The following is a 27,430-nucleotide window of genomic DNA, read 5'->3' as shown; positions in this document are numbered from 1 at the left end:
TCTGCTTCCAGTCGTAAGGCTTGGGTACATCAGATCACCTCTCTGCACCTCCGTTTCTTCATCCTCTAAAGGACTGTTGGGGAGGACACCGTCTTTGGGCCGGCCAGTAACTTAACAGCGTTAAGTGAATACAGGCATCGTGCCAGGCGCTGGAGAGGCAGTGCAGGGCAGAACCCACAGCCACACCGTCACCAGTCAAAGGAAGGGTACCAGGTGGTGTGAGACCAGGTCGGGAGAGCGCCAGGGGAGACTGCCAAGGACAGGAGGGAGCTCCCACTGCTTGCTTCTCCCTTTGAGGTCACTTGATTCTTCTGCCTAATACCTTGCCAGGGTCATTCTTTGTCTCCTCAGTTCAGTAACTTCACCAGAATTAATTGTGGTATGTGTTATTTTCTGTCCGTCTTTCCTGAACTTTAGTTTGTTATTAGTTCTGCAGACAGAGATTTTCCTCTCCTTTTTTAAAAATTTTTTTCCTGGGAACAGTTCCTTTCCCTATGTTAATCTTATCTATTTGTTTCATTCTCCTTTGGGAACATCAGTTATACATTTGTTGGCCGTCTTTTGTTTGTCTTCCACGTCTGTTATGTTTTCTATAGTCAGTTGTCACCTTGCCACTTTCTGTGATTTCCTCTGCATACCTTCCTCATCACTGTCAGCTCTTTGTCACTGTGTAATTCCTTCTAGTACAGCTTTTACCTCCTCTGTTTTGCTTTATTTTTCCTTTTGGTTTTTAGTCCTGCCGATTTGCTTTTCACATCTTTTGTTACCTTATCACTTTTCCTGATTTCATGTATCTCTTCTTTGGGTTCCTAATGTCAGTGTTTGCTGTCCTTCGTTTCTTGGAGAGGCTGGATTCTGGACAGCGAAGGTGGGCTCTCCACTAGTGTGTCCCGTTAGATTCTTCTCCCCCTTGCCTCTGCCCTGCGGGACTGACTGCATCTCTTGGGCACATTCGCACCCTTGCTCTCATTGAACCCATCAGAGCATCACTGTAGACCTTTGTGACTGTGATGCTTTCTGGTTTTACAAGTGTCTGCATCCATGAAGCCTGAAGAAGTTTGGCAGCTTTGGGCATTCACCCTGTGTTCCAGATTTCCTAGATTTGTAGCTGTTTTCTGCCATTGACTAAGCTTTATTTTTTTTTCTTTTTTGTCCCCCTCATTCTTCTGCTGGATTTCAGTAGGTTTTAAGGGAGGAGAGTGTAGTGTAAATGCCTTGTTACCGTTTTTGCGTAGAAATCAGGACTAGGAGGTTATTGAAGCTCCCCTGTCCCCATCCTCGCTGCAGTTGTGTGTGTGGGTGCGCAGACCGTCTCGTCACAAAGGACCGTATCCAACCACCGACCAACAAACTGACATTTGAGTGTCTGCCATGTGCTTGGATGGGAGCCCAGAGAGGACCCATTCCCGCAGGGGTAAACTAGTCCTCTCTAGAAACTTCTGGAGGCCAGGGACTCGTGGACATTCTAGAGCTGCTGCTGCTGTCGAGGATGAGGAATGCCCCCTTCTCTCCCCATGGTTTCCAGTTTCTTTACATTTTTCTTTCTATAACACACGTAGCGCATGGACACGTGTTTCTTTAAAAGCCGTGGGTAGCGCGGTAAGGCTCCAGCCTGCCCCGAAGCCTATTCCAACCCTCCTCTTCTCTCCAGCAGCAGCCCCTGTGGCCACTCCGTCTTCTTTTGGCTGCAAACATGGAATAGAGGAACATAAGGTTTAAATAATAGATGTTTAACTCTCTGAGGAGACGCTAATGTTGCTTCAAACACCTATAGAATGCTGCCACCTGAGATGCCTGTGGCCTCCTTTTCATGGTCACCAGTGGGGATCGCCGGCCCTGGTCCCAAAGCAGAAAGGAAGAAGTAGGCAAGGCCCTTCTCGTTAGGCTGCTCTGTAATATCAGGGAAGATGTTTTGTTCCCCCCAGAAATCTCCCAGGAGGGATCTCATTGGTCCCATGCCCTTCCCTTGACCAGTTACTGGCTGGGGGAAGAGGATTCCCATGCCTCAACCCGAGGGCTGAGTCCATTCGCACCAAACCACATCGGGAATCTGTTAGCAGGGGAGAAAGGAGGGCGCTGCAGCAGTGCCTGCCTGCTGCGGCCAGACTCCTGCAGCCTCTGCGTTCACGCACATGCCCGGGTGCAGACAGCGGTGCCCCCGTTAGTTTATGTGCATGTGGATTATTGATGCTGCTCTACCAGCGCGCGCCTCGCCCCCATCAGTAGCAGGAGAAGGCCGGGACAGCACGTAAGGCGCCAAGCCGTCACTCCAGCCAAGGTGCAGGAGCCACCCAGAGCGCGAGCCCCGCCGACTCCCGTGGTGGGGTCTCCGTGCAGCATGTGAGGCGGCGTGGGTCCCCAGCCCCTCGTCCAGCATGTTGTAGGAGCTCCAGAGGCCCTCCTACCTCGAAAAGCAGAATTGCCCCTTCCAGAATGAGTTCTTGGTTCCCTGCACCTTCTTAGCACACCTTGCCTTGGCTTCCCCCGAGTGGGGCTAGCCGGACCCTCGTGTTATTCTACCTGCGATGACCATGTAATGCACACGGGGTGGGCTGCTTCCCTGAGCATCCCGATGTGAGGAGAGGCATTGGGAAGGTGGCCGTGCTGCCTGGGCTGGGCCCTGTGTCGTCCGGCTTATCCCTGCCGGAGGCCCAGGAGTAGTGGGGACGCCACCCCGCCAGGCCGGTGGCCCAGGCCTCTCGCTCTCGAAGCCACGGGAGTCCGCACCGCAGCTTCCTGGCTGTGTTGGCAGGTTTTCTCCTCCAAGTGAGAGAGGGCTTCCGACACCACGATCACTTGTGCATGTCTTTGAACGTTACCTGCATGAAATCCCAGAACATGTATTCTTTTCCATCCAACCACGTTGTTACTTGTGCATAAGCTTAAAACTGTATCGTCTTGGTAAATCGAAAATTTGGTTGCTATAAAGTGAACCTTTTTACCTCTAAAAATATGTTTTGCTTTAACATCTATTCTGTGTGACATTCTCCACATGTCTTCTCTTTGATATTTGCATGATCTGTTTTATTTCCGTTCTTTCATTTCAACCTTTCCCTATCCTGACATTTATCTGTGTCTCGTAAACAGTATATAGTTTTTTCTTAATGTTTATTTATTTTTAAGAGAGAGAGAGTGTAAGTGGGGGGGGGGGGCAGAGAGTAAGGGAGACACAGAATCTGAGTCAGTCCCTAGGCTCTGAGCTGTCAGCACAGGGCCCGACACAGGGCTTCACTTACCAACTGTGAGGTCGTGAGCTGAGCCGAAGGTGGGCGCTGAACCAACAGGGCCACCCGGCGCCCCTTACACAGCATATCGTTTTTAAAAAACGAGTTTACTGAGATATAACTCAGCTGCCACACAGTTCCTCCATTTATACACTGTAGCATATGGTTCTTGTTAAGTGGGTTTGCCCAATTTTTCCTTTATCTTTTTACCAAAGCGTTTAGTCCTTTTATATTTAAGGTATATGTGGATATATTTGATATCCATATATGGATTTATTTTTTTCTATTTGTCCCTTTTTAAAAAATTTTTGTCTTCCTTTCTTTGATGATTTTTTTGGGTTCAATTTATTTCCCTCCACTAGCTTGCAAATTATACTCCCCCCCCCCATGGTTACCCCACTTATTAGAGCATGTACACTTTCCTCTCTACAGTCTGGGGTGCTGGGCCGCCCAGGAGGAGGGGGCCGGTACGGTGCTGCCGGCCTCGCTGATGGCCGCGCTCCCGCCAGCCTGCCTGTTCCTTCCCTTTCTCCAGTACCCAGACGAGTTTTGCTGTAATTACCAAGGAATTTAAGAAATGATTTAAATTCATACCTTTAAATTAGAGTGGCTTTTAGGATATTGTTACAGATTCTTAAGGCTTATTTATCAAGATATGAAGTACTCCCTGAGGTACATAGGCCATAAACGTGCAGCTCTGTGAATCTTTGCCCAGTGGCTGAACCCACTTAGAAAGAAAAGACTGACGTTACTAGGCTCCCAGGAGTTTCCCTCCGTGACCCAAGGAGATGCCGCTGCTTCCCACGGCCTTGACTCTTGGAGCAGATTAGCTCTTAGAAAATCACCTTAGTGGCGCCTGGGTGGCTCAGTCGGTTAAGTGTCTGACTTTGGCTCAGGTCATGATCTTGTGGTTCATGGATTCGAGCCCTGCATCGGGCTCTGTGCTGACGGCTCAGAGCCAGGAGCCTGCTTCGGATTCTGTGTCTCCCCCTCTCTGCCCCTCCCCCATTCATGCTCTGTATCTGTCTCTTTCTCTCAAAAGTAAATAAACTTTAAAAAAAAGTTTTTTTTTTTTTTTTAAAGTTCCCTTAGATTACTTCTCCCTACTCGGAAAACGATGATTTTCGTCATTACCCTATGTATTATTTAGAATGCTTAAGAGTCTTCTGTTGTGCGTGGCGGGAGCTGGCCCGCTGTCACCGCTGTGTGACGCCCCGTCGTGGAACACTAACGTTCAGTGACTCACTTGTTTTACTGATGCTCGATGTTTGCTTGTTTTGCCCGGGCTCTTAGGACCAGCACTGCGATAAACAGTCGTGTGTACATGTGCGTATTTCCGGTGGGCCTGTACGGCTCACAGAGGCCCATGTTCCGCACGGGTGTGATCCTGGGCACACGAGAGGTCAGCCCTAGCACTCGGACACTAGCGGAGGGGCCGGTATTTGAGGCCCCTTAGCCCTTTCCCATCTCCTTGATGATAGTCACCTAATAGATCTGTGACAGGCCAAACAAGGCCATCGGTTCCCAGGAGATAAAAACCAAGAAGTCACTTCTTTTTTTTCCTTCAAAAGCTAAGTTGCGTGGGCTACCTGTCTGCACGCTGAGCTGGGTCACCTCGGAGCCCTGCTCCCAGAGCCTGGCGGGCGGAACGGCCTTAGCTCCTGGCTCTGAAATGCCCCTTCTTGTGGACATCTGCCCGTCAGTGCTGCCGCTTCTCTGTCAGCCTTGGGGTTGGCCCTCCCGTTGCCTGCAGCCCAGCAGAGCCCAGCCGACCATGTGGGCAAGACTCCACGGGGAAATCGGGGCAGCGGAAGGGACCCCAGCCCAGAGGGCGCCTGTCGTGGTTGGTTGTACAAGACCCGGTCATCCCTCTTCCCCCCAAGCGGCCTCTGCTGCCGGCGGAACTGACTCCTGTGCATCACGAGGTGGGCCCCCTGGCCCATGCCTCGCGGCCCGGCCACCACTCGTGATGCCTACCTAGGACGCCCTCACGGGCAGTGGTGGGGAGGGTCCCACTCCGTCTGGAAGCCACGTTTACGGCGGACTCACAGCCAGCAAGTGTAACGGACCTCGGTCCCAGACGGCGGCCCGGACGAGGGATCTCCCAGGGCGGGTCGGCAGTGCTCTGCCCGCGTACAGATGAGCAGCCCAGCGTCAGCACCCGGGCAGGGCGGTCCTGGTGCCGTGCGAGCCGGCCGGGTGCAGCCCCCCCAGGGGAGGAAGACGGGCCGCCCGGGGGGCGGCGCTGCCTTCGCTACCAGGCTTTTCCCGGGGAGCCGGCGGTTCGTCCAGGCCTGCCGGGTGTCGTCCCTTTGCCTCAGAGCGGGAGGTCGCAGCGAGGAGGGGTGCGGGAAGATGCTTGCGTTTGTCGGGAGGGGATTCGACAGATGGCATTCATCACACGTCCTTTCGTCTTTTGTAACAAAAAGGTTCTGCTGTCCCACACGGCGGACAGTGAAGACGAGGAAAGTACTTCTGAGCAAGACGCGCTCCCAGGCTTGCCTCTTATCCCCCAGCGTACACAAGAAATAGGTAAAAAAATTTTTAATGTATTTTCAAAGCATTTTGTGGCAATAAATGTTGGTTAATGCTTGAACACAGAGCCACTGCACCCCGACAGCGTGCTTCTGTGATTCCAAGTAGGGACGTTCGCGGGTTTGCTTTCGCGTACGTTACTCCCTGGCCGGTGGCCTGGGTGTCAGGCTGTCCTGAACGTGCGAGGTGCTCGCTCTGGAGTCCGATCGGTCCTGTCAGTTCTGTGCGCCGTGAGGGGACGTATGTGGGAGAGGATGACGGCCCGCCGCCCTCCCCCCTGCTCCCCGGGGTCTCCAGGGGATGGACAGTGAGGGTGTCGCGGGTCCAGTGTTGGGGGAAGGCACGCTTGGGTGTAGGCACGCTTATAATACAACTCGGTCTCCAGCCATCCGGGTCTGCCTCGTTTCGCACAGCGGGAGGCCGCGGTGCGCTGCACCCACGGCCGGGGCAGCCTCAGCTCTCAGCTTCCTGAGAGCTGGGCTACCATCACAAGCGGGAGTTGTACCCGGCGCATGGGGGGCTCAATAGCTGCCTTACCAGGGCCGCCAGGGTGGACTGGGCTCAAGGTAACTGGAAAACAGCGCCAGCTTCGGCTTATCTGGACCAGAAAACACCAGTTGGTCAGGTGGCATGTTTTATCCCTGTGGGAAAATCTGTGTGAATATTAAATTTATGTAGAAACTGTTTCTTTTTAAATCATATAAATAATACTTTCTCACCATAAAACAGAAAGACTCGAAATGCAGACATATGCAAAGTTAAACACACGTAATTATACTGCCATAGATCGTTAATTTTAACCATTTAGAACGTATATGCATGTAACACACACGTTATTTTGTTACCTGCCTCTTATCTTACACACATCCTGAATAGCGCGCTGTTTATGTACATGTCCGTCTGTTTTCCAAGGTCTGTGTTGCCTGTGGCCTGATGTGTGATTGTGAGTCAGAATCCAACCAAGAGAAAGCACGTGGTGATGTGAACAGGGCAAGTTTAATTTGAAGAATGCTTACGTATAACAGGGTTGCTTACAAAGGCGCAGAGGGAAGTCCAGAGAATACCGCAGAGCCCCTCCACAGCTCACGTAGAGCACGCAAGGGAAGAAGCACGTTTGGAGAATCACCCAAGGCCCAGATGCCGCACTGGGGATGGCCCGCTGTGGCCCACTGGCTGGTGGAGACGATAGCTGTGCTGTGGTAACAGAACTCGCTGGAAAGCTGCCCTCTCCAGGGGAGTGCTGGCTGGCCACTGTGTGAAAGGGACGGAGGGAGGAGAAGAGGAAGAAGTAGAAAGGACGGAGGGAGGGGGGCCGTGAGGCGCCGGAGCCCCTTCCTCCTCCGAGACTCTCCAGCGCCCTCTGCTGATGAGCTCGAGGCACTGCAGTCACACGGGCGGGCGGTGGGGGTGGTTTGGGGCCAAGGGGCCGTGATAACCAGCACACTTGGTAACATGAACTTGGGGCACAGGTGATGGCTGGGAAGGAGTGCAGCTCCTGCAGTAGTGTTTGGTTTGTGGTGGGCATTAAAAGCCTCAGGACACTTGTGAAAAAGCCCCACATTTGCCCCACATTTTAAATTTAGTGGCACTAGTCTGATATCCAACATCTGTATTTCTTTCAATTTTTTTAAATGCCTATTTTTTGACAGAGAGAGGGTGTGAGCAGGGGAGGGGCAGAGAGAGAGGGAGAGAGAGAGAGAGAATGGGTCAGTGCAGAGCCTGATGTGGGGCTTGAACTCATGAACTGTGAGATTGTGACCTGAGCCAAAACCAAGCGTTGGATGCTTACCCGACTGAGCCCCCCGGGCGCCCCGGTGTCTGTATGTTTAAAAGCACTTTGGAAGGTGTGAGCTGGGCGATCCTTGACAGCGCACAACAGTCTCTGGCTTTCAGTGGTTGGGTTGTTGATTCTGTCGTTTCCAGATAGCGAGAGGCTTGCCTGAGGCACTTGACCCGCTTCGGCTCAGTCTGAGTGCACCTCTGACCAGACTCTTGCCGGGATTAAATTCAGTCACAGCAGAAGCACAGCCTGCCCCCTCCCCGAAATGCCAGCTGGTACTTGCTGTCTACAGGCTGACGCTGTCCAGCTCCGTGAGCCACGAGTGCCATTCTGCACCCTAGACCGGACCAAGACTGGACACGGAAGTGGTTTGGTTGAGTCACCAGTCCCTTGGCCAGAGCTGCAGGGTTCACGGGTGTCGTCCCCTGCCCTTCTCTGATCCCAGCTGTGCCCTCCACCCCACTGTGCTTTCTGTCTCCTCCAGAGCCAGATGTGGCAAAAGACCACTCTCTCCGCACCTTCTCCCTTCCCTCATTTGACTGTGTCTCTTCAGCGCACTCCATTTTGGCTGGTTGTGTCTCTGTCACTCCCCCAGACCACTGGCCTTCCTGACAGACACAGAGCACGGTGTTGTGGCTTCATGTTACGGGACTTCTCTGGAGTGTTCCACATAGACCATCACCCCTGCGCCTTGCACTGCGGCTCTGTCCCCGGCTTCACGACTTCCCGCTCTCCTTTCTCCTCTTGCCTCTTCTCGGTGCCCCTTCTGCATCTCCTCTGCAGGCTCGTCTTCCCCTGCCTGCCCAGTCAAGTTGGGGTCTCCAAGGCCAGTGCAGGCCCCTTGCTCTTCTCAGCGGCCACACACACCACCCCCCCGCTCCCAGTGTGTACCGTGCGTCGTGTGTGACACCAGCAGGCGTGTGTGCACCTACGGAGCGTCGTGTGTGACACTGGCAGGTGCGTGTGCACCTTCGGAGTGTCGTGTGTGACGCCGGCAGGTGCATATGCACCTGCGGAGCGTCTTGTGTGAAGCCGGCAGGTGCGTGTCCACTCCGGGGTGCCTGCTGCGTTTGGCACCCTGGCAGGAGCAGCCAGGCAGTCTTCTCAGAACACGACCCTAATAGTGTCCCCGTGGCCCGCACACCCTGTTTATCTAGACGTCTTCTTTGGTTTCCCTGCCCCTGCCAGCCCTCCAGCCTCCAGCGTTCTTTGATTTCTTTTGCTGGCCCCCTTCCCACCAGCTAATGTCCGGTATATATAAGGAGGTGGAGGAGGGGTTGTATGTTTGATTTTTTTATGTTTCATATGTTCGGATACACCCGAAAGGAAGAATACCCAACTGGTAGCCATTGGGAGGGGAAAGGTTCAGGGTATTATGACCGTGGGGGGGTTTTGATTTTTCTGTACCATTAGAAGTTGTGGCAGCAAGGCCGTGTTCGTGCGGCGTGACGCGCAGACAGGGCTCGTACCCAGCGCGGCACCTTGCACACGGCAGGATGACGGGATAGGGGGCTTTTGCTCTTATTTAAATAGTTTATACCACTTGCCCGGCAGGTGGTAGAAATGAGAAGGGCGAGGAGTCTGGTCATGTTTTTGAGAAATGATCAGTGAGAAAACAGGAAATAAAATACATACCCAGGGCCCAGTGTACTGTGTACGCACTAAGTGCCAAAGTGCACTCGAGTGATGCCAGTTCTGGTTCTTGCTTCTGAAACATCTGTGACTGAGATACAATAGACATGATTATTTTCTTTAGGAAAATAGATGAATTGCCCTTTAAAACTTTTCATCATGAGAACTTTCAAACGTACAAAAGTAAATAGTAAACTGAACTCCCATGTGCCCGTGGCCCACCCACGACGGCTGGCAGCATCTGCCATTCTTCACGAACCCCCTGCCCTTCCTCAGCTTTGTTTCCTGAGCAGTTTAAGGAGAGGCGGCACCCAAGATTCCATTAAATATAAGCAGTAGGTCTGATGCTGTAGCGTGCGATACCAAATCAAAGCCATGGCAAAGATTGCTTAAAATGCGAAGTCTTTTTGTATCAGTTTACACATTTGCTCATCAGATGCTCACCTACTATGTGCCGGAGATGACAGAGCCACAGGCCGCTCCCCTCACATTCCAGTTCGCGGGGAGGACGCACAGATGGGGAGCTGCAGTCTGGGGTGCGGAGGGGAACCCCCAGAGGCAGCATAGTTACCGCTGCAGCTCCAGGAGGTGGCGGTCACAGTGGCTTCGTTAGGCCCCACTGGGAAGGACAAGGCAGGATTTTGTCCGTCTGTGTAACACGCAGTCTAGGCCGCCCCAGGACATTCGATGGGAAGTGTAGATACACATAGTGGGTCAGTATTGTTCAAGTGCTGGTAATCGTAATGAACCAGGAAGTAGATTTACAATCTGTTATGTATCTTTAAGCACTTTTGTCTGTCCTTCTGAGTTCTCTTGGTTCTAATTTATTTTCATCCAGCTGTTTCCACTCTGTGAATTGACTGTACAAGGTGAGAACAGCCAACTTCTCGCTACAATAAAGGGTCCAGGCACCCCGGGGCATAAGATTACCCTCCTCAGGAAGGACCTTCATCACAGATGTGTATTTGTAAATTAAAAGTGATCACTGGGCAAGGTTTGATTTCACCTCTGTCCCCGGGCAGTTTGTTCAAGGAACAGCTCTGAGTCTGACCAGGTCAGGTGCTACTTCAGGCAGGGAGGAGTCGAGCCTCCGCCTCCGCACCTGCACCTTCGGGGCCTTGTGGAGAGAAGAGGGGGCGGGGCAGTGATGGGAAGGCACGGACGCCTCAGAGTCACTGCGATCACGTGATCCTGGGGTGGGGGTGGGGCTCCAGGAGAAGGGCGGGAGCAGGTGGGTGGGGCCCTGCCCACCGAGGCTGCCCCCACCCCACAGGCCGGGGGCTTGTTCAGCGCAGCAGCTCCTCGGTAGAAGCCCCGCTCCCGTGACCGTGCTCTGGTGACCTGCCACCTGTCTTTATCTGCTTTTAAAAAGTTTTCCTCTCCCTCTCTCTTTTTGATCAGATGGCAAACATTCGGTTCTGAATTTAAAGGTAAGATTCTCTTTTTTTAAAACCAATTTTCTTAATAAATAGAATTTCCACCATCATTTTAAAAACAACTGTTGTGATTTGTAGGGGGACAAACTTCCCTTAAGAGCCCTTTCCCATTAAATGTTTTAGTTTAAATACTTTTAAAACCTGAAGAAACTCATATTTTCCGTAGTTTAAAAATGAGAGGTTAGGAATGAATAGATAATAATGAATTTGCAACTATGGAAATAACAGATTTCCAAACACAGAACTAAATAGTCTTAACTTAGGTTTTAATCCTATGATGCCATAGAAATTTAAAAATTAAAGATTTCACCATAGAGTTCATTTTTAACCTTATCTGCCTTTTTGGCAGCAATTAGAAACTTAATATCAGATCAGTGTCTAATGGAAAAATGAGCGGAAGGTCAAAGCTTTCCCTTCCCTCTGAATTTTGGGGCGAAAAGGAAGATCATACGCTTTTCTCAGCACTGGAAATGTGCTTCTCTGTAGCCTGTAGGGTCTTTTTGCTGATGCCGAGGAAGAAAAGCCCCGTTAGAGTTCACCCACAGCCCCCCCATCTCATGCTTCCGAACTTGAACTGACGGCCTGACGCTCGTGAGACCTACATGTGAGAACACAGGGGCTGAGCTCACGGGGGGAAGTCAGCAGGAAGGCCTGGACAGGCCTCCTCTACTGCCGCCGAGGAGCCCCCAGGAGGGGAAGACCCTTAAGGTGTAAGATTCAGTTAAAACAAACAACGGGTATTAGAGTGTCTAAAGCTGCAGCAGGCTACGAACTCCAGGAGCCAAGTGAAGGGAAGAAGCGTGTTCGATGGTTTGATCGGCGGAGACCAGCTGCTGCGCCGGTGTTTGCAGGGGGCGCTGGGACTCCTCATTCAGCGCTGTTCTTCCTTCCTTAGGATGAAAAACCACCCTCACGTGGAAAGCCTCCGCCCTCCCCAGGTATTTGCCTTTTAAATTCAGTTAGGATGAACAACTTATTCTTTTAGAGACTACCCAGAAGTACCTTGTCTAAAATAAAAGTCACTTTTTCTGTCCCATTACTGCATGTGGGAGGCGAGGCACCTGTTGATCAGACATTGAATGGTGGATGGATGTCCCCTTGGGATGTGCTCAGGCCCCGGGAGGCCGGTGTGTGCAGATGGGGGCCACCCTGTGTCCGCACCGCCTGCCAGGGCAAGGCACAGGCCGGGAAGCACCCCACGGTTTCTCGCTGCCCTCTCCGGGCATGTTTCAGCGGTAGCTCCCGTCTCCAGTCCAGTCTCCAGTGTTTTCTTTCCGGGATGCCTCCGAGTTGCCCTCCTGTTTTCAGTGTCGCTGCGGAGTTACTCATTTCTTAGGCTTCCCTTTCGTGTTCTAGCGACTGGATATGCGTGTATCAGGGGTCAGGGAGGCTATCTGGAGCCACCAGTCCTCCCGCTAGCCCTCACCTGCCCCCCGTGGAGAGCCCTCCGCCCCGTCTGCCCCACCCCCAAGCTCTGCGTCCTCCTTTCAGTGACAGGCGCCCGGGCCAGGGGGCACCCTGCAGTCCTTACCTCTTGTGACCTCTGCGAGCGTCTCCCCCAATCTCTCTTGCTCTCTCTCATATGTCCCTTCCTCTCTGCCCCCACTCTGGGGGCCTCCGGCCTCCCTGCCTCATTCCTGTTCATCTTCTTCACTGCTGCCTCCACGGACTCATGTGAGAGCAGAGCCTCTTTCTCTTCACACCTCTGCCCAAAAACCTTTTCTGGCTCCTGGCAGCCTGCAGGACAGAACCCCCACTTTACATATTGTGAAATTCAAGGGCCTCCCTGGGCTCCTGCCTCTTCCTGTGACTCACTGTGGCCCCAACGGACCACGAACTCACTCTTGTGTAGGCCGCTCTCTTCGTAGGGACTGAGCATGAGCATGAGGCTGGACACGAAGAAGTGACTCACATGGTTTTTGAAGTAAAGTCTCTTACAGTTTTGATGTAAAATAGTAAAAATCAGTATTTAAAAAACCTTTTTGCCTGTACGTTTCCAGATATAACCAGTAGAGCACGGCAGAGATGTTCAGTAATAACCCGGGAGAAGTTCCAGGAAATACAAGAAGAAAACTTGCATCTCAGCGATGCAAATCAAGCCCTTACGCTTGAACTTAGCACAGTAAAACAAGCGATGAAAGGACTACGGTTAAAACTGAGAAGAACGGAAAAAGAAACTCGGAAGTCGAGAGAGGCCGAGAAGGCGCCCTCCCTGGAAGGTGGGGGCAGCCGCAGCGCTCTTTATTAAAGGGACAGACAAGAGCTCACTGATTTCCACATTTATTTGAAAGCTACTATTTTATGTTGTAGTATTTGCTGATGTTAGTGTTTTTATTGTATTATGATACTTAAGGTTCTTTTTTTTTTAAGTTTATTTATTTATTTTGAAAGAGAGAAAGAGCACGTCAGTTGGGAAGAGGCAGAAAGAGAGAGAAAGAATCCCAGGCACTGTCAGTGCAGAGCCCGATGTGGGGCGCCAGCTCACAAACGGGAGATATCCGGAGTCGGACTGAGGCGGGGCACCTGGGGGGCTCAGTCGGTTCAGTGTCCGATTTCTGCTCAGGTCATAATCTCACAATTCAAGAGTCCGAGCCCTGTCTCAGACTCTGCCGACAGCTCAGAGCCTGGAGCCCCTTCTCTCTGTGCCCCCCCCTCATGCTCGCACGCTTGCTCTCTCTCGCTCTCTCTCAAAATAAATAAACATTAAAAAAAAATTCGGACTGAGCCACTCAAACATTCCCTGAGGCATATTTATTTCTGTAGCTTTATATTCTTTGTGCTGTTACTTTATGGAATTTATTTTCTTTTTTTGTTTGTTTGTTTATTTTTTGAGAGAGAGAGCCAGAGAGCGTGAGCAGGAGAGAGGGGCGGAGGGGGCGGGAGAGACTCTTCAGGGCTTGATCTCACGACGGTCCTCTCATGACCTGAATGAAAACTAAAAGTTGGAGGCTCAACCAACTGAGCCAGCAAATTCCCCTGGGATCTATTTTATGTTTTCTAATGGGATATTACTATTCTATGGGAAGGTTATTAGTCTTAATAAATTTTCCATTTATTTTGTGTATTATCATCTGAAACTGTATGTCATCTGAAACAGTGACTTCTTTCCAATCTAAAGTTTTCATTTTACTTTCATTGTATGTGCATAAACTTCTAAAACACAGTGTTAAAAAGCTTCATAACTTTTATTCATTAATATTTATCTATCTGTCCTCCACTGCCTCTGAGCCCAATAGGGAAAAAAGAGCAGATGGTAGTAATTTATATAAAATCATGATCAGTTTGATGTAAGTTCCTTTAATATTAAGTTCTTTTTTCCCCCATAGTTGCTGCACCTGAACTACTTTATCTAAGAAAGCGGGCTCAAGAACTCGTGGATGAAAATGACGGGCTGAAAATGACTGTCCATCGTTTGAATGTAGAACTGAGTAGATATCAGACAAAATTCAGGCATTTACCCGAGGAAGAGGTAATGTTTTCAATTTTAAAATATCAGTCTTTGGATTTTTTTTTTTAGCCTTCGCTGTTGAATCACTTTCTCTCTCTCACACTTGCACTGGAGCCTGAGTGGGGGAGGGGCAGAGAGAGAGAGAGGGAGAGAGAGAGAACCCCAGGTAGGCTCCACATTGTCAGCGCCGCACCCAGTGCAGGGCTCGAACTCACGCACTGGGAGACCATGACCTGAGCCGAATTGAGTTGGACACTGAATCGACTGAGCCACCCAGGCACCTCCCCCACTTTCCTGATTTTTATGTTACCATGGGTGAGTCAATGAATGTTTGTTTCTAGGAAATATACACTGAAGTATTTAGAGGAAAGGGGGCATCATATCTGCAAATTACTCTCAAACACTTTAGAAAAAATTGGTCATTTGTCCATACATGCACATATGTACATGTAGATGCGCAGACTGCAGTTGCTCGGTGCAGAGTAAGAATCTCTGAGGCTTCTTGGTGACAACATGGACGGAGCTGAGGGGCATCACGCTAAGTGAAAGGAGTCAGTCACAGGAAGACAAATACCATATGATCTCACTCATATGTGCAATTTAAGAGACAAAACAAATGAGCAAAGGGGAAAAAAGAGAGAGAGAGACAAACAAAAAAACAGACATCTAACTACAGAGAAGAAACTGAGGGGAGGGGTGTGGGGGCGGGGGAAACGGGTGACGGGGACCAAGGAGGGCACCGTCGGGATGAGCGCCGGCTGTGGCACGGAAGTGTTGAATCCCTATTCTGTACACCTCAAACTACTGTAACACTGCATGTTATTATAGTAGAACTGATTTAAAACTTAATTTAAAAACATATGTAAGGCTTGAAATATCAGAAGAGGAAGCGTAGTTTAATTTGCCTTTACTATGTGCTTTGTTTCTTAGACCTTAAATATCGATGGCCTCCCATCAAAGGGCCCCATACCTCCCTGGTTGGTAAGTGAAAGTTATTTCATCTCAGGCCCTTGTCTTCTGGGCTATAATGGGATAGCTATTAAAAGCCATTCCAAAGTAAGTAGATTTTCTTACCTTTTTAAAAGTGTGCTGATTGTGTTCAGATGTGAGACCTACGGTAACCTTCTTTATTCCGTTCCGTTCAGTTGGATATAAAGTACCTGTCGCCCTTGTTACTGGCCTACGAGGACAGGATGAAAGAGAAGGATGAGCTCAGCGCCACCCTCCAGGTAGGCTGGCAAGTGTCTCAGGACGAGGTTTATAAAAGGTCAGACGCTGAAGAGACATTCTGAAGGTAGGGGTGCCCAGCATCTCCTGGGCACTCAGATGTTGGAGGGAGGGGGGAAAGGAAGGAAGGAGTGCAGTGGGGGAGAAGGAAGGAGGGAGGGAGGGAGGGGTTGGTGGGGCAGGAGGGGTGCCGGGGATAGATGAGCGGGGTGGGGGATGGGATGGTGCTGCCTCGGAAGCCCAGACTCCCAGGCCGGCAGCGCCAGGTGGGCCGGGCTCTGGGTGTGCAAAGAAGACAGCAGTGGCGCCGGCGCCCTGCTGCCACAGACGCCACTGCAGAGGGGACCTTCGGGCAGACCTGGGGCCGGTGGGCCGGCGATATGTTGGGCTGACTTAAGAGCAGACCCCAGGAAGTCCGGTTCTGTTGGTAGTGGTCAGGAGGCCAGGTGTCTCTCCATTTCCGCCTGTTCACCTCCGTTGTGGGAACGGCCACTGGCAGCTGAGCCCAGTGTCCTTATGCAGGCGGCCAAGGCTGCGTGGGTGTTAATAGGTAGGTCCCATCCTTTCCGTGCTGCTCATTTAAGTGACCAAAGAGATCTCTGGAGTTGGAAGGATCCAGAGAGAAAACTTTGGGTTTTCCGGACTCGGGCTGGGAGGGCTGTGAAGTCACCCACTTCCTTGTTATACTGTCCCATGTACATGGTCCACGTAACACAGTTTTAAACCTTCCCTTCTAGACTTCCTGTTGGAAACTTAATTTTGTAAGATGGTGAACTAACTTTTTTTTCTTTTTGAGAGCGAGAGAGAGCATGGGCACATACTCACACAAGATGGGAGGGGGAGAGAGAGAGGAAGAGAATCCCAAGCAGGCTCTGCCCTCTCAGTGCAGAGCTCTACGTGGGGGCTTGATCTCACAAACTCTGAGACCATGACCTGAGCTGAAATCAAGAGTTGGATGCTTAACCAGCTGAGACACACTGTGCCCCAAGGATGAATTAATCTTATACTAAATAACTATCAAGCCAAACAATTAATGAAATTAATCTGGTGCCCCGTCTAAAATAGGAGTCTGGAAATACTTTTTGTAATTAGCCGTTTAGTAAACACTTTAGGCTTTGCAGTCCATGTGGCCTCTGTTTGCAAGTCCTCAGCTCCGCTGTGGTAGGATGAAAGCAGCGATAGACAAAGTGCAGCTGAATGGGCGTGGTTGTATTCCAATAAAACTTTATTTACAAAACAAGCAGCTGGCTTGGGGGCTTTCGTGTGCCTGAGCCCTGTTCTGTACAAGCGCTGTCAGCCTTTGGGGACTATGTTTGGGCAGAAAGGGAAGGGAAGCTACTTGGCACAGTTAAGTTAAACGGTAGAAGCATAAATGTCTAAGAGCCGGGAGAGGAATGAACATGGGCATCTGAGGCTCTCTTGTGCTGAAGGACCCACACGGCACTGAAGCCGGCCGAGGGTTGCCTGAGAAAAACAGTGACAGAGGAGGCCCAGCCATGAACACAGTGTCGGGGGCGAAAGCAGGCCCTGTCACATCAGTCCTCGGTTGGGCTAATGACGGATGGGGCTGTCCTGGCTGACGGCTTCATGTAGGAGAGGCTTTCTCATGATCATAAAGGGTCAAAATTAGGAGAACCCAGGGGCTCCTGGTGGCTCAGTCGGTCAAGCATCCGACTTCGGCTCAGGTCATGATCTCCCGGCTGGCGGACTTGAACCCCGCCTCGGGCTCTGTGCCGACAGCTCAGACCCTGCCTCGGACCCTCCATCTCCCTCTCTGCCCCTTCCCTACTAGCACTCTCTCTCCCTCTCTGTCTAAAAATAAATAAACGTTAAAAAAATTAGGAAACTCTAACCCCTATCCTTTAATTCAGATGAAAAGTTCTTTTACCTAAAATTTTCCAATTTATCCTCAAAATCTTGAAACAAGAGAAAAATTACAGTGTTCACAGCATCTCGCTTTTTCTTTTGCCCTGCCTTTTTTTTTCCCCCCCAACTTTTGGCACTCATAGAAAAATGTCATCAAATCATGAATTAAATGTTTGAAACCTGAGGTTCTCTGTCCCTGGTACTCAGCGTCGTGGTTGTGTCCCGGTTCCCGCCAGACTGGGAGCTCCCTGAGGGCAGGCAGCTGGTGCTGTGAGACTTTGCTAGAAAGCTGCTGACTTTGACTTGAGCCACGACGACAGCGCTAAGGCTGAGAAATAGCGCCACGTGTGTTTGTGTGTGTTACAGTTTACATACATTTTCTTTCAGGAGGAAATGCGGGTGTTTAGGATGCGAGTCCAGGAAGTGGTGAAGGAAAATGAAGGGCTACATCAGGAGCTGTGTAAGAGCAGTCCCGTCACCGCCGAGGAATGGTAAGTGGTGCTGGGTCTCCGGTATTCTGCTGGCTCAGAAGGAAACGAGACAGTAGGAACAAGCTTGATTAAATCACCAAATACATTTCCTTTTTTTAACTAAAATATTTTCAGGGAAAGTTTCTAAGAAATTAATAAGGTGCAGGAAAACGTGAGCTATTCTAAACTTGTATTTTAAAGACTATGTTTAAAATTCTATGTAGGTTTTTAGGGGGGCCTGGGTAGCTCAGTAGGTTAAGCGTCGTACTCTTGATTTCGGTTCAGGTCACGATCTCATGGTTCTTTGAGATCGAGCCCTAGTCGGGCTCTGTGCAGACAGCACAGAGCCTGCTTGGGATTCTCTCCCTGTCTCTCTGCTGCTCTCCTCCTCACATGCGTGCATACGCTCTCTCGCTCTCTCAAAGTCAATGAATAAACTTTAAAAAATAAAATAAAATTTAAATAGGTTTTTAAACCTGAAGTCTATCTACTCTCTTCCCCTTTTTGTGTTCTGATGTTATATTCTCCAGGACAGTTTTCCCATTCCAAACCTGTTGAGTCACATCCTTTTTGTCCCCGTGACTGTTCCCAGGGCTTTAGCCCAGGAAGCTCAGGATGGGCTCTGTACAGCCAGCTCCCATCTGCCCTGGCCTTTCTGTGGCCTTTCATTCTGCTGCTCCTGCCTCGCCCCGGAATGCCCCTTCTGCCGCCTCCAACGCCCGGATCCAACGATGCTGATCAGCAGCGCCCCCTGGAGGCAGAATGCTTTCACTGCTCCCTCGTCTCAGTTTCTGATGCAGCCTTAAACACACGCCCTGTCCTGGTACCTGCCAGGCTATGCCAACCTGTGGGTCTCCACATCAGGCTTACTGTTCTCCTTGGTGAGCTCTCCAAGGGCAAGGCCACGTCCTGGTTGCACAGCAGCAACACGTGCCTTGTCAATGAATACGTGAAGGTAAATGTCTTTAAAAGGCTAAAGGCAATATCCAGGCAAGACTAAGAAAGCTAAAGCTGGGGGCGCTGGGGGGCTCAGTCGGGTAAGCGTCCCGCTTCGGCTCAAGTCATGATCTCACAGTTCGTGGGTTCGAGCCCCATGTCGGGTTCTGTGCTGACAGCTCAGAGCCTGGAGCCTGCTTCAGATTCTGTGTCTCCCTCTCTCTCTGACCCTCCCCTGCTCATGCTGTCTCTCTCTGTCTCTGAAAGATAAATTAAAAAAAAAAAACTCAAACATTAGAAAAAATTTTTAGAAAAAAAAAGAAATCTAAAACCATTCACATAGAGTTTTTTCTATGTTAGACTTAGTAATTTTCAAATGTTTTAATTGAAAAGAATTAAAGTATTTTCCATATGTGATGTCCAGGAATTTGGAATAAGAGCCAGCAGCATTCCTACCATTAGGTGGGTTCTCCCTGATGTGATGTCACTGATGTGTCCCTCGGGTTCGGCCTGGGCCCTGTTGAACTTGGATTTTCTTCTGTCAGGGTTCCTAGGGTGCCCCCCCCCCCCAGCCCTGCCTGAGTCGCACCCTAGAAAGCAGGTCAGTCAGACTGCTTGCAAGAGCCCTCGAGAGAACCGGGAGTTTTCCTGCGACCTTGTGTATAAATGCAGGTCAAACCTGGTTACTGCTCCTCAAAATCAAATAAATGAACAAAAGAGATGACCACACTTTCAAAATCCCCACGTGCACCTTGCACTTGGTGCCCTGCTCCGGGGTGGCGGTCCGTGCCTTGGGTCGGGAGACGGGAGGTCTGTGCAGGGTCTTGGAGATGCTCCACCTGTGGGCAGATCTCCTGCCGCCCCTGCAACCCGGGCACTCGTGCCCTTCCCTGGCCTCCCTGGCCGCTGCTCCCTGTCCCCACGCGGTGTCAGGTGTGGGACGTCCCCGCCAGAGACTCGGGCACGCCAACTCCACACTTCAGTGGAAGCTGTCTCCTTAGTTTCACGTAATTTCTCCATGGACGTCTGGGCCACAACTAAACTCTGCATTTCTTTTCTTGACTTCCTCTGACCAGCTGGCATACCTCATGCTTCACGGGCCTCAGTTTACCTCTAAAACGGGAGGGAGTGTTAAACTAAATCTAAGGTCTTAACTTTTTTTTTAAAGAAATAAGAGAATCCCTTTTATTTAAAAGAAAGAAAAGACAGAAAGAATGGTGTAAGGGAAAGAAAGGAAGGAGGGAAGCAGGTGGGGAAAGAAGAAAAGAAGAGGGAGAAGAAAGAATCCTGAGAAAGTCCACAGTGTAAACCGGAGGAGGTGGGGCTGGAGGAGGTGGGGCTGGTCGGGCCGGGCAGCTATGGGGGCGGGGCGGGGGGCGGGGCTCCGCACCCCTCGGACATCAGGGCGGCACCCTACCCATCGTTGGCCCCAAGGATCGAGTGAGGTCATTGCCATAGCTTGACTCCTCTCAGCTTTCTCTCCTTCCTCCACTTCCCTTTTTGAGCTTAAAGTGAAAAATTGAGATAATTTACTGGTTTATCATTTGCCTTGAATGGGAAGCATTTAACCAGATGTCTACGGCTCCCTGAGCTCGTTCTGAGTGGGATTTTCAATCGTGAAGGCTGAGCCGGGCTGGGATTCACTTCGCACCCTCTGTAAGGGAAGGGTTTGCTCATGTGAGATGCAGGCTGGAGACGTCTAGTACTTAGTCTGGCTGACGACCCCGGCCCGGGGCTTTGAACAGTCGCTGCCTGGGGGGCAGACATGCTACCGATCGTAAGTGAGCACTTCTCGGTCAGAATGGGCACTTCTGGGGAGCCTGCAAGGGTTGATGCTTGATTTCTGCTCAGGTCATGATCCCGCATCATGGGATGGAGCTCCACGTTGGGCTCTCTGCCGAGCGTGGCTCCTGCTCTGAGATTCTCTCTCTCTCCCCCTCCCCCTCACCCCCCTCTGCACCTCTCCCCTGCTTGTGGGCTCTCTCTCTTTCAAATAAAGAAAGAATGGGAACTTTCTAAATTCTTCCTAAATTCTAATTAACCACGGGTTTCAAAATAATCCAGTGATTTTTGGGATTGGAGTTTTACATAGATGAAACAACAGTGGCCACTGGATAACTGATCCAAGTCGGAGTTTATTATGGCATTCTTCTCTGCTTCTCTAGATGAAACATGACATTTTAAAAAGTAACTGAAGCAGTTCCTAATTAACACATATGACTGTCCTTTCCCCCAGTTTAATGTGAGCGGTAGGACTGACTGTGTTTGGAACCTGCCTAGTATTGAAACTTGTCTCGGTACTCATTACCTACAACACATCAGTTGCTTTCTTACTTTTTTAAAAAAGTTTTCATGTTTTTATTTTTGAGAGAGAGCATGAGAAGGGGAGGTGCCGAGAGGGAGATACAGAATCGGAAGCGGGCTCCAGGCTCTGAGCTGTCAGCACAGCTGACAACGCGGGGCTCGAACTCATGAACCAGGAGATCGTGACCTGAGCCGAAGTCGGACGCTTAGCTGACTGAGCCCCCCGGGCGCCCCTCACTTGCTCTCCTTGGGACTCTGGAGTGTCTCTGTAATCATTCAGTACCTGAGCGGCAGTATTTAATTGTGTAAATTAATTGTAGGCATCAGCTTCAGACTCAGGCAGAACTGGTTTTAGAGGAAAACAAGTTGCTGATAGAGCAGTTGGAGATTCAGCAAAGAAAAGTCCAGGACACCCAGCAGGAGCGTCTCCAGGAAGGTGAGCCGTCCGTCCAGCACGTGAGGATGAGGCTGTGATATCACTGCTCTGTCACTTTGCACTTGCACTGCCCCCGTCCTGGTGGAGACCCCCTCAGATTAAGAACGGGGGAAATCCTGTTTCTGCAGTGTGTTCTTCACTGAAGTGCCGCTGTCTGTTACGGCGCGCCCCACCATCACCGCGCTGAGTGCTTTCTCTCAGGCTCCGCAGCGCCCTTCTGGTTCCCCTGTGTACCTTGTCAAGCAAGACGCCGCCCGCCGGGGCCGCACAACCGGGCTGGGGCAGCCAGTGCCATGCAAGAGGGAAGAGTCACCAGAGGGGAGTATTGAACACAGGGCAGGGCTCTGTTCCTGATACTTGTTACCTGAGTGGGAAGGAGGACAGCCTCTGTGGGCCCTTGCCCGTCCGTCGGAGCTGTGGCTGCTGGAAGGCCGTACCTCCCTCCGATCCCTTCTGGGAGCACCCCGTCCCCAGGAGCCCCACAGCCCACGGCCTTGGACTTGGAAGCGGGCCAGACCGAGCCTTTTCTTCCACTTTGGTCGAACCCCAGGTTCGTCAGCACAGAAGGTCCTGGCGTTCCCCCCGGTGCTGTGCTGATTCTTTTCCAGGGAGAATGGAGCGGGACAGGAGCGCCAAGTACACGCCCTCGCGAGCCGCGGGAGCCCCTCCCTTCTGTGTCCCCTAGTGCTCCGGTTACTTTTTAAAAGATTTTAAAGTTTATTTAGTTACTTTAAGAGAGAGAGTGGAGGAGAGGCAGAGAGAGGGAGAGACAGTCCCAACAGGCCCCACAGGTCAGTGCAGAGTCCGATGTTGGGGCGCGAGCTCACAAGCTGTGAGTCACACCCCAGCTGGAATCAAGAGCGGATGCTGAACTGACTGGAAATGCTCCTGATTTTTTCACGCGTGCCCTCTCCACACTGGGCACTAGAGCCCCCGCTGCCGCGGAAGCCACTGGGCTGGCACTTCATTTGTTGCCACGAGCCAGGTCGTGTTTAAAAGTGAGAGCACCCGTCCGGGCGTCCGCTAGGCTTCGCCTCCACGAGGCACGGACACATTTGCCTTCACCCTGGCAATGTGTGGGGAGGAGGAAGTTGTTGAGTCTCTGCTTTTGCTTCCAAGAGCAGAGATGCCAGGGAAAATTAATTTTGTCTGTTCGGAGCTTAATTTCTTTAAATGTAGCGGATCTGAGCAGGAGCAGGGGTTGTTCAGGTCACGGAGAACAGAGCCAACCTTTCGGCCTGACTCAGTCAGCTGCCTGTCCGACCTCCCCAGAGGGCGCTGTGCATTTTGATAAACTGTTTCCACGGAGTCGAGTCGGGGATTTAAGGTTGTGCTCTAACACTTCTGAGCGCTGGCTCCAGCAGCCGCCTGGGAAACACCGTGACCACTGCGGTGCCGCACGGGCGAAAATACGTCTGGTTTACTTTAGATGCAGGACAGACAACATAACTTAATGGGGAAAGGGAAGAAAAGCAATGAATTCAGTCTGTAGCTGGGCCGTATTTGATGTCTCTAAATACTTGAAAATCGGGGCGCCTGGGTGGCTCAGTCAGTTGAGTGTTTAGTTTCGGCTCAGGTCATGATCTCACAGTTTGTGGGTTCGAGCCCCACATCAGGCTCTGTGCTGACAGCTAGCTCAGAGCCTGGAGCCTCTTCGGATTCTGTGTCTCCCTCTCTCTCTGCCCCTCGCCTGCTCGTGCTGTCTCTCACTGTCTTTCAAAAATAAATAAAAATAAATTTTATTTTATTTTATTTTTAATAAATTTTTAAAAAAGTATAAATACTTGAAAATCATGCACTTTGAGGGACAGCATCGATGTTGCACATCTGTGCTTGTGTATCTGTATGTGACTCTGGGCTTCAGTCTTTGGAAAGTCCGTTCCTTGAAGGCTAAAATCATGTCTTGTTTAACGTCATATATTATTAACTCTGATATCACTAAATTGAACCTACTAAAAAATAATAATAAATAAATTGAGACCCAGTAAGAAAATATATATTTAGGGAACATTTAATATAGGGACAGTAATTTCTAAGCACAAGGTTTTTGGTATTAATTTATAAATCCTCAAAAGATTTTTTTCAAGATCATTTTTTAAGAGCTGGCTCTTCTTGCTGTTACCTAGGAATCAAGGGCCATCTTTTCGGAAGTCTTCTGTGCCAAGTCTTTATCCATCTTGTCTGTTTTTCAGTTTCTAAGCTGACAAAACAACTCATACTTCTGGAGTCTAAAACCCAGAGCCAAGAAAAGGAGCTAAGTGAAAACAAGGAGCAACTGGAAGTTTTACGTACTGAGTGCCAGGAACTCAAAACCCACTTGGATGGCAAAATTGCACTGACCGTCCATGCTTCGATTGTAAACGAGTTACAAAGGTAAGGAGACGGGCTTTTCAAGTCTGAGTGTGTCACCGTGCGTGTGGCTTTAGGCGGAGTGGGGAGGGGTCACCCCGTCGTTGTCTGAGTCCATTAGCCGCAGCAGCACGGATATCCGGGCCTGAGAGCGGTAAATCTCTCATTACGACCGTGCACTGTGCCCGTCCTGGAGAGCTGCTGTCTGCACTGTGTGTGTGTGTGTGTGTGTGTGTGTGTGTGAGATTTCTTTTCCCCCTGCTGTTCCATCCTTTATTGGTTCTAGACCCAAAGATAATTTAAAGTAGAACTGAAAATTTAAAGTAGAACTGAAAACCTGGATGTCCAGTAATAAGGAGCTGGTTAAATTAAAGGATACAACCATAAAATGATATTTGTTTGTTTGTTTGTTTGTTTTGAGAGGGAAAGAAAGAGCGCAAGCAAGCGAGGGGCAGAGAGACGGGGAGAGAGAGAGAGAATCCCAAGCAGGCTCTGCATTGCCAGTGCAGAGCCCAACATGGGGCTCACACTCACGAACCATGAGATCACGACCTGCCCCAAAACCAAGGGAGGCTCAACTGACTGAGCCACCTAGGCACCTCAGGGGAAAAAATATGTATATATATTTTTAATGTTTTATTTATTTTTGAGAGAGACAGTGCGAGCAGGGGAGGGTCAGAGAGAGGGAGACACAGAATCCGAAGCAGGCTCCAGGCTCTGAGTTAGCTGTCAGCACAGAGCCTGACGCGGGGCTCGAACCCACAAACTGTGAGATCATGACTTGAGTGGAAGCCAGACGCTCAGCTGACTGAGCCACCCAGGTGCTCTGGGAAAAAAAATATTTTTAAGTGAAGAGATTAGGTTATAAAACTATGTAGGGAATGATCACAATTTTATTTAAAAGGAAAATTTCATTTAAAAGGAAAGAAAGTATATGTATGTATGTGTATTAAGGTGATTGACCATCTCAGTGTACCTGGGGCGGGAGGTTTTCCCAGGGTGTGGGAATTTTAGTGCTAGAACTGGAAAAGTCCAAGGCAAATGGGAATGAGTTGATTGTTCTCCTGTGTGGGTCTTTATTTCATGTGTATGAATACACAAACACACGTATGTGTATGGTCACACACACATGCCATAAGTACATAGAAAAAAGATCGGAAGAATAGAAAAATATTTACAGACATTCTCTTTGGCAGGTGAAATTACAGGTGTATCAGTAGTTGGGGGTTTCCAGGAAAGCGACGAATATATGTAGGGTGTGTATAGAGATGTTTCTGGAGAGAGGGATTTATTTTAAGGATCTGGCTCACACGACTATAGGAGCTAGAATCCAGAATCCACAGGGCAGCCAGCTGGCTGGAAACTGGGGCAGGATTTCTGTGTGACAGTCTTGACGCAGAATCCCTTCTTTAGGAACCCTCAGTTTTGGCTCATAAAGCCTTCAACTGATTGGACGGGGCCCACCCACTTAGCAGAGGTCATCTGTTTTACTTAGAGCCAGCTGCTGATAGGTGTTAATCACATCTGCAGAGTTCCTGCAGCGCAGCATCTAATGTCTGACCAGACAACTGGGCACTTTAGCCTAGCCAGGTGGACACGCATAACTAGCCATCAAAATGGGTAATTTAAATTTTCTTTGTGTTTAGTTTTTAAATCTTTTACATGTGTTCTATTATGAAAATATAATACTTTCGTAATGGAGGAAATAATTCTTCTAATGGTGAGGCATTCAGCTAAGACGGGTGACGTGGGGAATAATGGGCTAGGGCGTGTGACGTGCTCAGTTTGGTGCATCCGTAAGTACTGGTGATTCCAGCTACTGGAACACAGTGTTTTGACTGTACTCCTGCATGTTGTCTGGGCCGTACCTGTACTTTACTTTGCTATTCCGATAGAGGCAGGAAAGTTTTTTGAAGTTATGTTCATCTTTGTGATTTTATTTCCCTCAAACACCCACTCCTGTGGCTGATGCTTTTTGTGGATGTATCTTACTCACACATTCTAGATGTGAGGATAGGAGGCATGAAAACCTTCAAACGGAAGGCACTAAGGCAAAGGCAGTGGAAGACATGGTCGTTGAAAAGGCAGACATGTCGCGGCCTCTTGTAAGTGGGAATTAGGAGAGGAGCGTTGTGGTAGAGCAAACTCGTAGGGACCGAAGGCCTTTGTGCCGGCCTTTTCCCAGGAGGCTTTGGGCCCAGAGGTGCCTGGTGGGGTAGGGGCGGCGCAGTAGGGGTGAACGTGGAGGGTGTTGCCTCTGATGCTTCTCCACTGGAGGGCGCAGTGTCTGCTGGGAGAGAGCACTTGTAGCGTGGGAAGTGGGGCACGGCTTCATCAGGGATGGAATGTGTGAATTCGGGGAGGTCTAGAGGCTGTACCAAGATACGGCAGAAAAACAGGCAGAGGAAGGAGAAGACCACAGGCGTGAGGTCAGCCAAGGACACCTTGGAGCTGGGCCGAAGTGCACCCACCCTCTGGTCGCCTCAGGTGGGGGCTCCCTTCCCACCCCGACCCCGGAATAAGCGATCCTCCACATGTACAAGAGTGGTTACTAGTTAGCAGCAAAGGAGCTGTTGAGCCGGCTCCTACAACGAGGGGAGTCTCAGGAGCAGTTTCGGAAAGGATTGTGTCTCAGGCAAAGACGAGGTCCTGAGAAAAAGAGAAAAGGGTTAAATCGAACCTGTGCTTGGTGAGCACCCAGGATTGCGCCTGTGTATCCGTTCTCTCCTGGGTCAGGGCGGCGCGGGTCATGAACTTGGAGTGGCTCGTCCATTTTGTCCTGCTTGTTCTGTCTGTTGGCAGCTGGCCTGGGAGGGACTGTGGCCCAAGAGAGGGCGGAGGTGGTGTTCCTGGGGAGCTGTCCCGCCGACCAGGGCCTGGAAGCTTACATTGTTTTTGGCTTTTATCATCACTTACAACTGTTTGGTCTACAGGATGGGTGATAGGAGGAGACCAGGGCGCCGCCCCACCTCTGACGATAGCAGACTTGTTTAGAGCGAGCTAAGGCTTTGGGGTGACTGGTGGCATCCTCACCAGGAAAGCCTGCCTTGTTCTGGCTCTTGAGGCGGCGGGCTGCCAGCCTAAGGGCAGCTGACTGTTCACAGAATTCATCTGTGTAGACGGAGTCCTGCTCCGCGGCCAGCGAGATGCCTGCTCAGGGAGCCGCCAGGGCAGGAAAGTCGTCTCCTTATATAATATATTCCAAATACCCAGCCCTTCATTCTGAACTAAGAACAGACTCCTAGATATGAGCAAACGACAGCCATCATTGGATATAAAGGGAGTAAAAGTTCAATGAAAGAGGGAGACCTACATAAGCAGAGAAATTCACTTCAAAGGGGACTGAGATGGGGCGCCGGGGTAGCTCCGGCAGTTGAGCATCCCACTCTTGGTCTCAGCTCAGGTCTGGATCTCAGGGTCATGAGTTCAAGTCCCACACGGGGCTCTGTGCTGAGTGTGAGGTCTACTGAATAATAATAATAATAATAAATAGAAGGAAACAGATAATACAAAGACTCAGGAGATATAAAAGAATAAAATGCCCTCAAAGAAGTACCATCATTGAGAGCAGGACTAGAAATGATTGCCAGAACCTAAAGAAAATAAGAAGAGATAAAAGACAAATCAGTCGATTCAGCTAGAGCATGAGGAGACAGACAGTTGGGAATGGAGAGGAAGGTAATGGATGGAGGACACATCCAGGAAGTCCAACCTCAGATCGTCAGGAACCTCAGGAAGGAAGATTGAAGGAAATGAAAAGACCGACATTAATAGTTGAAAGGCATTT

At 50.3% G+C, this 27,430-nt stretch overlaps 1 protein-coding gene across 1 annotated transcript in view; it reads left to right on the top strand.

Moving 5' to 3' along the window:
- Window positions 1-27,430, top strand: part of CEP89 (centrosomal protein 89) — a 64,072-nt gene that overhangs the window by 13,028 nt on the left and 23,614 nt on the right. The window contains exons 5-14 of the mRNA XM_029925563.1: window positions 5,654-5,756; window positions 10,573-10,601; window positions 11,503-11,545; window positions 12,608-12,826; window positions 13,934-14,076; window positions 14,986-15,036; window positions 15,201-15,284; window positions 17,536-17,639; window positions 21,179-21,294; window positions 23,487-23,667. Of these exons, the coding sequence (XP_029781423.1) occupies window positions 5,654-5,756; window positions 10,573-10,601; window positions 11,503-11,545; window positions 12,608-12,826; window positions 13,934-14,076; window positions 14,986-15,036; window positions 15,201-15,284; window positions 17,536-17,639; window positions 21,179-21,294; window positions 23,487-23,667 (1,073 nt within the window). The remainder of the gene's footprint in view (window positions 1-5,653; window positions 5,757-10,572; window positions 10,602-11,502; window positions 11,546-12,607; window positions 12,827-13,933; window positions 14,077-14,985; window positions 15,037-15,200; window positions 15,285-17,535; window positions 17,640-21,178; window positions 21,295-23,486; window positions 23,668-27,430) is intronic.

This window comes from Suricata suricatta, chromosome 16, assembly GCF_006229205.1.
Source record: "Suricata suricatta isolate VVHF042 chromosome 16, meerkat_22Aug2017_6uvM2_HiC, whole genome shotgun sequence".
NCBI classification, from domain to species: Eukaryota; Metazoa; Chordata; class Mammalia; order Carnivora; family Herpestidae; genus Suricata; species Suricata suricatta.
The sequence above is the reverse complement of the archived record's forward strand: the minus strand, read 5'-3'. Positions and strand labels throughout refer to the sequence as shown.